This window comes from Amia ocellicauda, chromosome 2 (genome assembly GCF_036373705.1).
Source record: "Amia ocellicauda isolate fAmiCal2 chromosome 2, fAmiCal2.hap1, whole genome shotgun sequence".
NCBI classification, from domain to species: Eukaryota; Metazoa; Chordata; class Actinopteri; order Amiiformes; family Amiidae; genus Amia; species Amia ocellicauda.
In genome coordinates this window covers 19,337,906-19,354,536 of record NC_089851.1, presented here as the reverse complement: position 1 = coordinate 19,354,536, position 16,631 = coordinate 19,337,906, and the positions used below count along the sequence as shown (strand labels likewise).

The following is a 16,631-nucleotide window of genomic DNA, read 5'->3' as shown; positions in this document are numbered from 1 at the left end:
ACATTAGTGATCTTCTCATCTACTTTTCATGTCTATCTGTTTTAGCTGTATTTAGCTGATCCAATTTCACAGTGTAGCCATGAAAAGCTAATTATAGTATGGTATGGTATTACTAACAGGGGGTTTTAAGGACATGTGAAGTGCTACCAAAAGCTATTTCACATATTAAAAGTTACCAAACCTAAATTTATGTTTATCTCCCTTAAAAAACTATAGGTGACTTAAAACATTTACCTGGGTACGGTACCTTCCTTATCTGAGCAGAATCTGTGCCCTCTTGAATCATCAGTCAAAACAAAGTTATGATCTTGTACAACAGCACAATTCTTCTTCTGTTTAGATTCTAGGGACCTGAACTTGTGGTGCAGTGGTAGCAGACTATACCCCCAGGGGCACTTCCATTTTTACACACTCAAAATGAAATCTCATTATTTCCGTGGAATTTACTAGTTTTCGATTGCCGCTGCCTAAGGGTGCGCTACTGCAATGAGTAAGTGCCAGTTTGAAGGAATACATTTCTATACATCTTCCCATGTAAAAAAACAACCACTCAGAATTCATGCCAGAGTAAAAGTTGCATGAGCAGGCAGGCTTGATGGACTCCAAAAAGGCTCGAGTTTCTGCAGGATTTCCATGTTCCCGCCTCACTGGGGAGGTGAACGGCACCGCACAGCATGGCAACCTCAATTAATTTACCTTTTAAATCTGGTGTTGAGGACCAGCTCGTACAAAACAATGAACTAATCCATCTCTCATACACTAACCACGAGAGAGTGAGTCTGACAGCCCCTCTGTCAGATTGTCCATCACGGTAAAAATGCAAGCTGACAGGAATATTGAGCCAATCAAGGTATATTTGTTGGCAAAGAGAGACCAGTGAAACAGCCTTCAAAACAAACAGGCACTAAAACGGACTCCAAAGCTAAAACAAATATGGCCCTTAATGCGCTCCTAATACATTGTGTATTAATTGGCACTCTGCACCTAAATTATGGATATCCTGTTTGAAATGCATGTTGCCTTGTTTTTTGATTAATTAGTTGATGGAATGTCCTTGTCTGCACTTCAAATGCTTTTGGTGCTACAATAGTTAATTGCTGAAGACATACAAAATGTGTTCATCATCTGGCTGTGGCTGTAGGCCTACTGGATTTGACTTTGCCTTGGCTGCAGTTCTGATCCATATAATTTAACAGCATACCACTATACATTTATAACAGGAATAAATAAGGGAAACGTGCTACTATAAATTATATAAAACAGGGGTTTCCATCCCTGGTCCTGGATTGTCCCCATGTGTTTTTTTTCCAACTTCAGCTATAATTATGTAAGCTAATTATATATCTGCAAATGTAATAATTTTACTTCATAATGTTATAACCGTTTTCTACACTGCTTCCCTTATCTCTCTTGCAGAAAAGTGATTCAATGCAGTCTGTCATCAACATGTTCAATGATTTGTTTCTCCACTTCAGCTTCTAACCTCTTCAAAGTTAGTTTTAGTGGCCCATAAAAAGGGACAAGCAAGGTCTTCCAGGAATAATTCATAGCTAAAGAACAACATCTCTCCTTGACAGCATCTGTATTGTCCAACTATGCTGTAACTACATAAATTAAACTTTTACAATTTCCAAATATCAGTCCACTTGCAATGATGCTCACTTGAACCGAATTCAGTTCAGGTTCATCATTTGCAAGTAGGTTGCAGTTTTTATATGCTGTATGCCCTACTTTCCAAATTCTGTATTTTAAAGACACGCTCCTCATCCCAACTTTAAAAAGGGCCCCTACATTTCCATCGTTTCTTCTACACCACAGATGAAGCACTAAAGTGATATTTCACACTTGCCATCTGGGCTTCAGATACACTACCATTAACTAGAGAACAAGTTACATGTAATCGCAGAAATGTAAACCGTTTTATCATATACCAACACAATATAAGAAATGTTCTATTTTACACTACTAATTTTTTTGGGCAGAAGAATAATTACAAATCAATCATGTTTAATGTTTATTAGTCGTGACAAATTACTCATTAAGAGAGCATCTAATCATGCAAACTACTCCAGCAGTGATAATAAAGGCAGCTTTTGGCAACAGTTTGTTTAATTTAATATTACAAACTAAAACAGAACTGTGTAGTGTTTTCAACGAATACATTTCTGTAGTTTTACGCAACATATTTTCTTTCCAACAGATTCACATGTTTTTGTATATATTGTTCCAAATCAAATGAATCATACATCATCTAAGTAACAACATTGATTTATTTTATGACATTGCACTGGAGACTAGACCATTTCTATGGGTTTGCTTTTTTAATAAAAACATTTATGTTGAAAACTCTCAGAACTACACATCCATGATTGCTGCACTGCTTCCCAACTGGCTCATATTAGATTAAGTGTTGGTTGCAGTTGTTAATAAAATAAAGGCCTTCTGCACTGGATCGTACACATGAACCTAAAGCAGAAGAAAAAAAGCCATCTTCTCCTTCTGGGTTATTATAGCCTAGTATATTTCATTAAAAAGCAAAGAAATCAAGCATTTACTGTACAGAGATATGCATCCATGGACATGGTTGTGTGCTGCGTTAGGGTATATGGTTTTCGTTGAGGACTCATTTATCAAACCAGAATAAAGAAAAATAAAGGCAGGAGATTCAATGCAAGTGAAACCCAAATCTGACTTAAGGCTAAGCAGAACTACGATCAATATGATCCTGGTACTTGGAAATGTAGGAGGATTGAAAACCTGAGGCTTTGAGAAACTGAGATCAGTGCAACAAGAAAAGCCGTTTATTGAGATTGGATGGGATCCCCAAAGAACTCGGGAACTTGATGAAGCTTCTAACCTCCCCTGGACTGTAACTTTCCTCATGTGTTCTTCATTGACTTCCACATCATAACATTTGGGCCACTGTCAGTGTTAGATCTATCATGCTATTTTTTGCTCCTTCATTTATCTTGCTAACTGGCAATCTGTGACCAGTCAATCAATCAGAATCCCTTCAAATGAGAAGTTATTTTTAAACAAAGAAAAATGTGCCTTTGTCAGGTCATTTGAATGACTGATTTTAAGTTGTTTCTGCATAGATTTGTATCTGCTGAATTAAAAGCAAATTATACGGATACAAAAAGTTAGTTCCACACCTCCTAGATAAGCAAACAAATCACTTTGCATATATTCCAAATACTCCAACTGATTAAATACAACATGTTTTTGACTTGTTTAGGCAATGCATTTTATCAAGTTTTGCAAAAAACAAACAGTAAGGAAAAATATACTGCCTTGCTGAAGTATTCAGTCCCTTCCAATGGTGTACCATTTTGTGCAGTTACACACACACACACACACTCTCTCTCTCTCTCTTTAAATGTTTGTTTCTGTTACATCAGAAATATGTAAACATTGGTAACAGCAGAGATGAAGGTCAGCTTGCAGACACAAAATACTGGGCTCAAGGCTATTTTGTATTAGTTTAAAATATGATACTGACAAACTATCATGCTATCTATCCATCTAATATGTTCCTGCTAATTTATTTGTTTGTTTTATTTATTTATTCATTAATAATAAAGTCAAAACTGCTTGCTTCCCTCCTTAACCTTAAAAATCTATTTTAAAATAAAATACAGTACTGTGCAAAAGTTTTAGGCAGGTGTGAAAAAATGCTATAAAGTAAGAATGCTTTCAAAAATACACGTTAATAGATTATATTTCTCAATTAACTAAATGCAAAGTGAGTGAACAGAAGAAAAATCTACAGCAAATCCATATTTGGTGTGACCACCCTTTGCCTTCAAAACAGCATCAATTCTTCTAGGTACACTTACACAAAGTCAGGGATTTTGTAGGCATATAGTCAGGTGTAACAATTATACCAAACAATTCAATATGTAGGTTGAAACACAATCATTAACTGAAACAGAAACAGCTGTGTAGGAGGAATAAAACTGGGTGAGTTTGGGGCTGCATTTCTGCAAATGGAGTTGGGGATTTGGTCAGAATTAATGGTCTCCTCAATGCTGAGAAGTACAGGCAGATACTTATCCATCATGCAATACCATCAGGGAGGCATCTGATTGGCCCCAAATTTATTCTGCAGCATGACAACGACCCCAAACATACAGCGAAAGTCATTAAGAACTATCTTCAGTGTAAAGAAGAACAAGGAGACCTGGAAGTGATGGTTTGGCCCCCACAGAGCCCTGATCTCAACATCATCGAGTCTGTCTGGGATTACATGGAGAGAGAGAAGCAACTGAGGCTGCCTAAATCCACAGAAGAACTGTGGTTAGTTCTCCAAGATGTTTGGGCCAACCTACCTGCCGAGTTCCTTCAAAAACTGTGTGCAAGCGTACCTAGAAGAATTGATGCTGTTTTGAAGGCAAAGGGTGGTCACACCAAATATGGATTTGATTTAGATTTTTCTTCTGTTCACTCAATTTGTATTTAGTTAATTGATAAATATAATCAATTAACGTCTATTTTTGAAAGCATTCTTACTTTACAGCATTGTTTCACACCTGCCTAAAACTTCTGCACAGAACTGTATATATCAAATAACGGTTTATCTGTACATGAATCCAATGTTTCAAGAATTGTATTTATTCTAAAAATCTCTCAATACTAGACATGCATATATTTTGGTTTATGGGTAGTTGCATTAAACATTGAAAATGCATCTAAAACAATGTCTAAACACTATTGATGGATGAAACATATATTTGTTGGGGATCTATTATGGTTTTTATTAGGAAAAACTCTCCGATTCCATATAAATTATTATATTTATGTAAAGTGATCAATAATATGCAATTAACTAATAAAGTTACAAATCCGGAACTTAAAACGTTGGTTAGTCTGACAGTAATGTGTACTGAAACTGATTTTCCAGCTATTGGAAAACATATATAAATAATAGTGATTCTCAAAAAGTTTGTATTCTCCCAGATCACAAAATATATACATAATTTACATTTTAATTAGATCATGTAAATGCAGATTTGCAAATTAGGTTGATTTATAAAGCCCCAATGGGTTACCAAAATATCTGTGGATCATTCTTTCTTGGCAGTCAAAATCACCCTACCCAGAATATTTCATTAAATCAATATATTGGGTAACCAGTCACACTAGCTAAAGTAGCACAGCACAGTGCATTTGAATGTGCCCAGCTGTTAACATTTTCTTACATTTGAATTCCCAAATCTAGAAACTTAAGGGTTATGACAAACTCAAAACTTGGGATGGCACAGATAGTCCAGATAATCCCCTTCATTTACAAAACATCTTGGAAACACAGGATGAAAAGCTCCAAACTATGGTAAGTCATTTAGTTTTGTACCCAATTGTTCCAGGCTAAAAGTATCCCAATCAATCATGAGACGCAGAAGATACAGCCTCAAATAGGGGTGTTGGCCTCTGCCATTACACAAATCAGTTATTCTCAAAGAAGTATAACAGGCATTTGAAGGTTTACAATCTGACTCCTAGTTTTCTCATTCAACCCTTTATTTGATGCAAGCTTTAAATACTATATAAAACTAAACATATAAAATTAATAAATAAATAAAAAATGTCACATTTGTTATTGCAGTTGAGAAGAAAGCCACCACATGTATAATTAAAATCAAATGTGCTTTTAACCAAAGAAAACCAACTGGGGTGTGTGTGTGTGTTGGCCTCTGCCATTACACAAATCAGTTATTCTCAAAGAAGTATAACAGGCATTTGAAGGTTTACAATCTTACTCCTAGTTTTCTCATTCAACCCTTTATTTGATGCAAGCTTTAAATACTATATAAAACTAAACATATAAAATTAATAAATAAATAAAAAATGTCACATTTGTTATTGCAGTTGAGAAGAAAGCCACCACATGTATAATTAAAATCAAATGTGCTTTTAACCAAAGAAAACCAACTGGGGTGTGTGTGTGTGTGGGGGTTTCATAATGAAATAAGACTTTAAAAAGATTTTGGTTGACTAGATGCAAAAGTCTTTCCTGACATTTATATAAATATACTTCAAAATCTAATTATTAGTAACCAGAGCTGACAAGATATCCAATTTCTAGGTTAACCATGCTAAGCTCTGGAAGATTCACTCTTGGAGATGCACATCGGTGTCTTGTGCACTACTGCTCCCCGACTGTTCAGCCAGCATATGTTTCCCATTTCAAACAGTAGCCACTGTTAGCCTATCCCCAGCCCTTAAGACAATTAAAGATGGGGCAAGTTCAAGTACGATTCTTCACCCTCTGGCAAGTAACAGATCCTGCATTTATAAGCCTCGAGGAACCTAACAGTACATAGAACAGTGAACCATTTTACCGTTTGGTTACAGTGAACCCTATTTTGTTTGCAATAAAACAGAGAAACCTGTCACTGGCTAAGAGTCAAGGTCACCATAAGGTTGAGGAGAGAGGCAAATGCTCTTAAGCATATATATGTGTGTGTGTGTGTGTGCATTGAGTGGGAGGGGTGTGAGGGTGGTGGGATACGTGCAAGTCGAGGTTTAAAATGTGTAATTAAGTGATTAAGACATTTAAACCTGGTTAGAGGTTTACTCCGTTGATTAAGAAAGCAACCAGCAGATTGTAAATCCCTAACACAAGCTTACTTCACACATTATCTAGGAACTGCTATACTATAAATATTTATTTTCTACAGACACTAAAAAAATATATGTTTTTATCCTTTATCTAAAACATTATTTTACACTCAGACTGTTTTGATTATTTGCTTTATCCTGCTTAATTACTTTTCCTGACAAATGCTTGAGACGGCATGCGCAGTACTTCAATAAAGTCCCGTAAAAGTCTCGCATAATAAGATCAACAATACAAAATAGTAATGTACATCACAGGATTATAAAAAAAGCAGAAGCATTTTGGCTGTAAACTAGTTAGCTTTATGGCTTTGTTTCTGCTTGCTCATTAAACTTGCATTTCTTCCATTTCCATAGGGGAGAAAGCTCTTGTTAAATGTTCACTTTTGTTTGTGTGAACTATTTTTAGGAAACAGAATAAGAGTTAAGGGTACATCAGGATTCTTCAGCTGAAGCATGAGTAATTGTCTTACAGTATCTCAGAAGATAATCCGCTGCTTTCCTAGGGGCTGTGGCATAACTGAATAAAATGCTAAATGTTTTTTTTTTTTTTAATTTATTTTTTTATTATTATTTATAACAGAGGGAGTCGGGGGGGGTCAAAAGGGAAGTTTCACAATCCGAAGATATTGAAATGTGTCCCCAGAAAGAAGTATCCCCCTAATCAATTACCAGTAGAGTAAAAGCATAAACGATATCATGTCAAATGGCAGTTTATCGTAATCACTTTTAAATTAGATGGATCATATCTGTGTGGCATCTTTGCTGCATCGCTGTTCATGATCCAGGTAAAGCTGTACAGATAGCACAACCCGATCAGTCAAAATAATCTCTTCCAAGGTTACTAATGAATCAGAGATGGGGAGCACGACTTATTTCCCCAAGAAACTTTCTTGTCAGCAGGCAGTTCTGTGCAGTACCCTACCTAGATTCTTTAGGTAATTTGACAGTGAAGGAGAGAAATGCTCTCGAAGACTATAGGCTGGGTACAAAAGGTTTAACACACAAGAGCTCCCAGCAGCCCCTATGACATGAACAGATTACTAATTGTTCCCCCACTGTGCTTCACATACCAGCCCAGGTGCTCAACAGTGATCTGCTTCAGGCTTAACCGTTGTCCCACTCTAAAAATCCACAAAGACGACGTTATGTTGAATTAAACAAAAAGCACACTTAACTAAATTTGGACGCAGAATTATGAGCTAAATATAGGACACAAAGGTCTATATGATGAGATAAGAGATGGCCATGGATTCAGGATGTGTATTGCCTTATCTAAGGTGGAGACAGATGGTGTTGGCATTGAACTATCTTGTTTGGTAATCAGCATAGGGGCACAGTTTCCAGTCACGAGAGCTGATGAAGTTGCTGAGAAGGCTTCTGGCAGGATCCCACTTCTGGCATTGTTCTCCACCCACTACGTATGAACTTAACAACTCATATAAATAGTTTTTCTTCCAGTGTTGACAGCATATCCCTCCTTGACAAACCTGACTCCCCGGGTCAATTGTAAGCGTTTATTTTTTAAAAAGGTTATATTCCAGGTTGATATCATATGGGATCAGAACTAAGCATAATACAACAGATTTCAAAACAGCCCTGTTCAATTTCATGAACTCTATAATGATAAGGGGGTGGGTTTTAACCAGATATAGGCTAGGATTAAACCAAAACTTTGACCCACCCACTAATTAAAAAAAAACTACAAAAGTGTACTCGGTTGCGGTTTCATTTTGAGCTAGATGTTACTTTCTTCATAAATGTAACCACTATGATGTACAGGTTTGTAGCTTGATTAATTGGGAGGGTTCAAGTTTGGATTTAACCTATCCCATATTTGGTTGAAAATGAATTTCCACTTATCCCCTTCATGTTAAAGGGAATTCCGTTGGGGAAGACATGCTCTGAACTGAGACTGAGACTGAACATATTAAAAATCTATGGTATGTAGTTAATAAAATGATAAAAGATATTTTTTTACCATTTCACATGTGCTGTGAAAAATAGATGTCAGAGGGAATAAAAGCAACAGATTTAATTTGCCGACAGGAGAGAACATTATGTTAATTTGGAAGTTCACAGTTTTACGGAGTGTTGAATTAATGAAACCTTACTGCCCCCAAAGACTAAATATGTTTTTCTGGTTGTTGTTAAAAAAAAAATATATATATATATCATATCTGAGCCAATTATTCTTACTTTTTGTATATACAGAGACAAGATTGACACTGATGGTAATACAAGCATGTGGAGTAGAAACGTGCTAGAATTGAAGTGTCACCTCACTCACAGTCTGTCATTGAGTGTTGTTCCTGTAATACAATGGTGGCTGTTTGTTAACAGGCAGACCAGCTGCTTTGATGCTGCTTTATGGGTGCAGAGCATCATCAATTCAATAAACTAGTCCCTACATTATAACAGCTGCAATCTGTATATCCATGGATAAACAAATGAATAGCTAGATATTACAATGGGAAAGGCAGAACTGTTGGGCAGAGCACTAGAATTCACTGTAATAAAATTGATTTGTGGGTTGTTTGGATTGGGGGTTGTTTACTTGTTGATGTATCGACTGGTGAACAAGATCTCCTGCTCTCAAATCTCTGCTATTCAATGTTTACCATATCAACTCTTGTAATTGTAATTGTATATACTGTGCGATTCAGAGAATTTTCAAAGTAATGGTGAGAAATAAATGGAGCTGGATAGTCTTTAAACTGTAAACAGACCACACAAGTACACTTTCACATCCAAATTATTGTTCTGAATGAGACAAGGGACACATAATGGAGACAGTGCTGGTCTCACTGAACTGACATTTAAATTAATGTTTGATAACATGGCCTCACTATCTAATTTCAAATGAATATATGCATTTGCAAGCAAACATTCCTACAGGCATACTAACAATTGACTAATCAAAGACCATTCAGTTCTGAACATAATTGACTTAAATTGAATCCTTTGATATTTTCAATTTGTTGAGATTGTCTTTTCTGAAGATCAAATCTTTAATTCTATTAAGTTATAAAATAATAAGGCTTTGTTCATGCCAACTGAAAACAGAAAAATAAATCCAAACCATGATTAATTACACGCATTCAAAACTAAAGATCCTTCATAGATAGTTGTAGCAGAACTAAATGAAGGTTAAACCCTAAAATGGCATAATGTCTTCAAAAATCAGTTCTACTCTATCTGTTATTGAGCCACAGACTCAATACTACAGCTTCAAAGGCAAGAATAGTAAAGAGCAAACAGAGCAAATATGAAAAATATGAATTACCATAGGCTGCTTCATCTGCTGAAGTATGTGCCTTTAATTGATTATTTCTTTGTTCGCCTGTTAAGACCAGTTAAGTCTGATATATTCACTTTCAACATCTTATGGCTGCTGCCTGTGTGATCTCTCTCACATGGTGGTAAGCAATATATTTCAGCATCTCAATTTATATTTAATGAGATGGTTATGGGCATAATGTCTTCTTCACAAATTCAGCATTGATAGTGGTTTACTGATAATGTTACTGTCAAAAACATATAACCTAAAACTTTATTGAGGACACAATGAAAAACAAATTGTCACCCTGCAATAATGCACATATTTTAGGAGACCTTATCAAATTATTTTTCATACACAATGATGGCTATCAGTCACACACCAAGCCAGAAAAGCATGATAAGCAGAGCAATTGTCTTCCCCTTAAAGTCTAGTGGAAAAACATTAGGCTACACATTATCTAAAAATCAGGGGTTCAATAAGTGCTTTGGAATAAAGGAAATTAAAAAACATGTTACATACTTGAAGACAAGAACCAATTCAGACTCGGTTGGCTTATAGTCTCATAAAAAGAGGCAAAGGAACTGGAAGAGTGTGATCTAAATATTTCAGAACGTCAAACTGTCTGGAATCAATTCCATTAAAAATTACACTATTTTCAGCACAATCTCAGAGCTCTAGTTATAATTTGCCATGATGTACCTTTTAACTCCCGTCTATAGCAATCTTTGGTACCCTCAAGAGTTCACAGCTTGGTGCAAGTTTCCCTACTCTGTTCAGTCAGTGCAATGATTCTGTCACGTCAGATAAAAATGAATGACAGCTATTCATTATAAAAGATGTAATTGTAAATGTAACCCAAAATAACAATAGAAAAATCAAACCTAACAAGCTTTACTCTGAAGTTGAACTCTATGTTTTACTTAGTTTCTTTTTGGTTTATTTTATTTTTACAGTATCTAGAGGTAAGCTATAATATGGTGAGGGACTTACTGCAGCTGCTTCCAAACAAATGTCAGAAGGCGTTCTCTTTTCCTACAAGCCGATCTTTTGTCATTAGCATCAGCTGCCCTCTTAATACGTCCTCTCATTTGCAAATGTACAGATGCTACCCTGTGGGCCAACACAGGTTTGTTTTAATTTCTGTTTTCTTGGATTTTCCTGAATTTTAATGGGTATATACATCCTTTCTTTGCGTCTCTTTCTTTGCAGTTATATAATTAATAGGCACTGTTGATTTGGCGTAGCAGTGAAGCCATCACATCAGCACACAACATGAGCATTTCAAAAACATTTTGAGGCAAAGAACTCACACTAATAAAAAATAAACTCCAAAAGTCCAATAAAATGGGGTATATTCAAGGCTTTACTGAAATTGTACTCTGAATACAATACCTGAAAACTAAACAAATCCACCAATGTTCCATATTCTATATAGAGATGTACAAATACTCAACTCACATTTCAAGATGGCAAAATGTTCAATTATGTTAAATAACCACAGATGAGGTCTAATCTCCTTACACAAAAGGCAAATGCAATGCTGCAAGCTGGAAAAAATTAACTATTCAGTGCTTTCTCCCCTTTAAAAGAAATACACAGTTCAGTTAATGGCAACCCAGTCTGAAGCAGAAGGACCTTTTAAATACTTTACTGAAGCTATTGAATTGTGCATTTTGTGTTGGAAACTCTAGGACATCCTTATTGTACCACAAATCCTTATTGTTTCTTACTACTGTGAAGGCTTTATCAAGTCAATCAATACTATCCTCAGGCTGGCATTCTGTAATAACTTCTCATCCGACAGCAACATAATTTCTTAGCTGAGCTACACACACAACCTACAAAAAAAAGTCTACAAATGCACTAGAAATGCTCTCTCAAATTCAGACAGAGCATGAATGTACAAGACAATGTACATTACTGTAGTATTTGAGGAGGGGATGCATTTGATACAGCCACCAGATGAAAAAATACATTCCCTTCAGAACGAGGCCATAGTATAATACAGACATTAGGTCTATCAAAGTTTAACCAGGGCCATTAATATGTGTACAAATGCATGTTTGAAGAAGCACCCTACCAGTATTCAAAGACTAGTTCATAGGCATCTTGTGTAGCAAGAGTGTAGCAAGAGCGCTCTAGCTGCTCTGCATTTATAAAACATAGTGATATATTTGAATCACAAGAAAGAAACCCATTTCCCCTGCTGGCAAAGAAGACCATGAAAGTGAATCTGAATGAGTCACTCTGTATTAATGTGCGACCTGTAACTAATTGCTTTTAAAATAAATATAAATGATGTGACTTCATCATATTGTGATGCTTCATATTAATGAGAGGATTTAATTATTCTCTGTAACAAAGACATACAAATATTACAATAATACATGTTCAATTAATAGTGCAGTTAATGGCACATAAAACAGCTGCTGTAAAGCCAAAGCAAAGCCCTGTTCATTTTGGAGAACTACTGTACTTGTCTTTGCATTACTGCCCCTGTACACAAAGGAACCACTGCAAGATATGATCATAGTAACCAGTACCACTTCAAATACTGACCAGTATAACTGCTAATAATATTACTGTCAAGGCTTAAGATAATAAGACTAATTCCTCCAAGACGAATACTTTGAATAGCATTTGCATCCGCATGATGTATTCTTCATCAATACACAAACTAAACATGAAAACGATCAAATCTGCTTTGGCATGTTTCTTCTGTGTCCACAAGAGTTACTGGAATATTTCAAATGATTCAGAAAGATACATGGAATGGAACAATTCGGTTTTTCAGTCTTTTGATACATTGCATGCTGTTTTGTTGTTGCTGTATTGTATTGTATTGTATTGTTGGAGACAAACGGTCACATTAGCATAATACTGCCATCACTGTCAGCGGCAGCCTGGCCACAAACTCGGCATATCAACAACAGTGCAACATTTTCTCTACGATATTTCACAGATACATGTCTGATTAACGAGAAGTGTCGAATTGGTGAATGGATCTCTCGTAGATGGGAAAACATACAAGTTCAAATAATTGCACATTTTGTCCTTAAAAGTTGCTGATCTACCCAAGCCCATTCAAGACAATAAATAGGACTCAAACCCGAATGTGCTACTTGTGCTGTAATTGAGTGAGAAACGCCGTCCTCTCCTAGGTGCGAGCGGCGTGCTGTTTCCGACGTGTGAACACTTGTTTCTATAGCATTGCTGCTATTGCAAACAAATAAGAAACGTGTGATGTCATCTAGAAAACATGAATCGCATAGTACCACCACCTAGCCGGATACAGCGTGGTGTGGTGCGTTTGCGCCGCTACAAAATATCCAGGGGGGCTTCCCCGCTTGTAACAATGAGATTTACAAAAAGCATCCTCACTCACCAGCTGCAAAGTGCACAGGAAGATCAGCGTGCAGCGGCCCGTGCAACAACCCATGTTCAGCAACACACACAAGCGACGTTTGAGCGGGCTGCGGGCGAATACAGCACGAATCACAGAGATAGAGACCCGGGCTGCTCCATGTATTTATAGTCAATGCAAAAGTTCAAACAGATAGCAGGCTTTTAAGGAAATCCAGCAGATGTGTTGGAGCAAATCCCACGTTTCTCCCTGTGCATGTCTGGTTCGGGGTGTTTTGGAGGAAGCCCGAGCGATCCCAGCGCAGTTGTGCTCACAGGAGGTGAATGGGGAGCTGGTGTCTGCAGCGCAACTTCAATGGCCTGGATGGGATTCAGGCAGCGCGCCTGACGCTTTGGGTGGGAGTGACTGTTTCACAATGGAGGGAAATCCACATGCATAGCAACCTACAAAGGGAGGGCAGTGTAGCTAAGGACCTACATTTAAAAAAGGATATTTGTGCTGTGAAGTCACCAACACACACACACACACACACATACATACACACACACATACATACATACATACATATATACAATTATGTGCAATGTATACTATTATGATTGGAATAATATGGTGACTCATTACAAGATTACTATATATATATATATATATATATATATATATATATATATATATATATGTATATCTCCTGGTCACCCTTAACTTTTGTTATTCTCCTACTCTTTGTTTTGCCCTACAAGTACAACACACAGTAGTTTAAGGTAGGTCCAAAGAAGCAGATAACATAAAGTGATTGTTCTCATAATTAGTCCTTATTATCCCCCGGTTATGCATAAGTAAGGGTAACTGCAACAGATGTGTTTCTCAATGGAATTAAGTCCACAAATGAAGGGGAACTTGTAGCTATGTGAATAGACATGGGTGATGGGAAGGAGGGGGGCAAACAAAATGAAACACTGGATGTTCGATTATCTAAGGTTTAATTACAAGCTCCAATTTCAAATCTACATAAAATCTCAACATTAAAAACACAGCTAGAGGCGCAAGCTGACATGATGGGAAAGCCGCAGCTAGAAAGCATTTGTTCAGATGAGGGAATGCCTAAACCATAAAGATTACTCACAAATTATTTCAATTAGAAAGAATAATGGAAATTAAAAAAGAAGAGTAGAGCCCAGTATAAGTACTGTACAGTCTTGGATATGACATCATGAAATTTGCCAACATACACAACCAGATCAATCACAAATCTTAAAAATAATAATTCCTTCCAGTAAACAAGTGGATGGGAAAAAAGTGTTGGTAAACAAGAGATTTGTTTAGATGAATCAGGCTTGTAACATCACTTTGCCACCAACATGATTTTGTACCCTGAAGATTAAAACAGATAACACCATTGTTGATAGATGTTGTTAGTATTGAGTGAGTGAGTGAACACCAGTTACAAATCATTCTAATTTGTACTGCTAGAGCTTTTTCATGCACTACAGTTAATTACATTGGGATTTGGGGTCTCTACGCACATATTAACATTTTCCAGCCTTTAGTGATGTTACTGATACTTATCAAAATAACAATAAGTGAACTTCATAGCATTGTTTATTTCAAGTAGAGGTTGTATACACTGCATTGGAAATCTGATGTGGAGTTAGAAGTATGCAAAATATATTTATATCAAAGCCATTTGTTCTTGGTCAAAGCTTTCATCAAATATATCTTAAACTATTTATCACTTTAACATTCTTCTGCTAAGTGAGTATTAGAAGGAACTGAAAACTCTTTATTCATTAGAAGTCCTTGAAATTAAGAGAAGCAACTGGCAAAAGGGGAAGTGACAAGTAGGCTCAAAATATACATGTCAAAGACGGTCGAACTTATGGAGGCTTTTGGTAGGGAATAAGGTCAACAGTGCAGACAAACAAATACAGTTTTTAATATACAAGACTCATGACAATGACAACATATTAGATTCAATGTTTTTCTTAATTTGGGGGTTATTTTAACATGAAAACACATTGAACCTGTTTGGTTGTAGGACAAAAAGACACTACAAACCAACTTGATTACCAAACAAAATCTACATATTCAGAATTGAATCTGCTTCCCTCACAGAATCCATGGCCTGTGTGTGTTGCTATTGGTAATGTTGCTGCTCTGTTTGGACGTGGGTTGGTTGGTTTGTTTATTTGTTTGCTTGTTGTCTGTATGTTTGTTTTCTCTCCCTGGCTGTATTAAGTGCCCACCCCCACAATTCCCTCACTGCTACAACAGCACTACACCACGTTATTTTGCAGTGACACCTATAATCTCTATCTGGGCTTTAACTCTCCGTAAATGCAGTCCAGAAATGGTGAGAGATTCAGCAGGCCATAGTGCCCTCTAGTGTTAAGAGGACAACCTTCCCTGGCAAGGTACTCTTCATGCCCTGGCACAACACTCAAAGTGCACCATCATTTAATAGCTACTTTGTATTCCTTGAAGATGGTGTTACAATTCTGTGTACACTGCTGCTAAACGTATGTAATTATGATCATTTTATAGTTTTTTTCCTCCCCTAATATTTCTATTGTAATTGTGCCGCTCATTTACCAAACAGTATCATTTTATTTCTAAAGCATTGAACATTCTATAAATGTTGCATCACAGTGCCGGGTATTTGTCATGTGTTCCTCTTAATCTAATTCTATTCATCATGGTAGAAGCTTTCGTATTGTATGATGCAAGATGGGAAATTAAGTATTCATCTTCAATATACTGTTATGAATGTTATTACTGGAAGTGGTAGCTGTAGTAATTGAGAAGTAGTAGTAGTCATTATAAATTCAAATTGAAGCTTACATGCCTGATTATATTAATACAAGCCAATAACATTCACATTGTATTCCCAAAATATGTTATTGGATTTCATCTGAGATCAAAGGGTAAGATTACAATAAAAACAACCAACAACAACAAAAAGGTGAAAATTCACAAACATATATAGAAATATAATCAGATAGGATGCTAAGGAAAGACATTTTTAAAGGCTCAATGCAAAATTGAAGCACGGGGCATTATATATGCCTTTTCTAATACCCAGCAAGACACTTAAAACATCAGACCACTATTGTAGTTTAATTCACTGTTATGCTGTTTATATTAATTATATTTGTTTTTAAATGTTTTAATATACATAATGAGTTGTGACTTCTGACCTTCATAAGCATCTTACCAAATACAAATTCAAAACTTGCACAATTGGAATATTCAATAATAGCACTGTTAGCTGTGGGGCTTTTATTTCCAGTCAGATTAATCATACAAGTTTCTATTAGCTTGTCCTCACAACACCAGGAAGCACCAGGTCTGTTATGTAAAGCTGTTAAA

At 36.3% G+C, this 16,631-nt stretch overlaps 1 protein-coding gene across 5 annotated transcripts in view; it reads right to left on the bottom strand.

Annotated features, from left to right (window-relative positions):
* The window catches only part of LOC136766650 (sodium/potassium-transporting ATPase subunit beta-1-interacting protein 3), a 124,827-nt gene extending 111,162 nt beyond the window's left edge, over positions 1-13,665 (bottom strand). For all 5 annotated transcript variants that reach the window (XM_066720323.1, XM_066720293.1, XM_066720313.1 and 2 more), the window contains exon 1: positions 13,287-13,665. In XM_066720323.1, coding sequence (XP_066576420.1) covers positions 13,287-13,340 — 54 coding nt within the window. In that variant the 5' untranslated portion in view covers positions 13,341-13,665. The remainder of the gene's footprint in view (positions 1-13,286) is intronic.
* Positions 13,666-16,631: the final 2,966 nt, after the last annotated feature.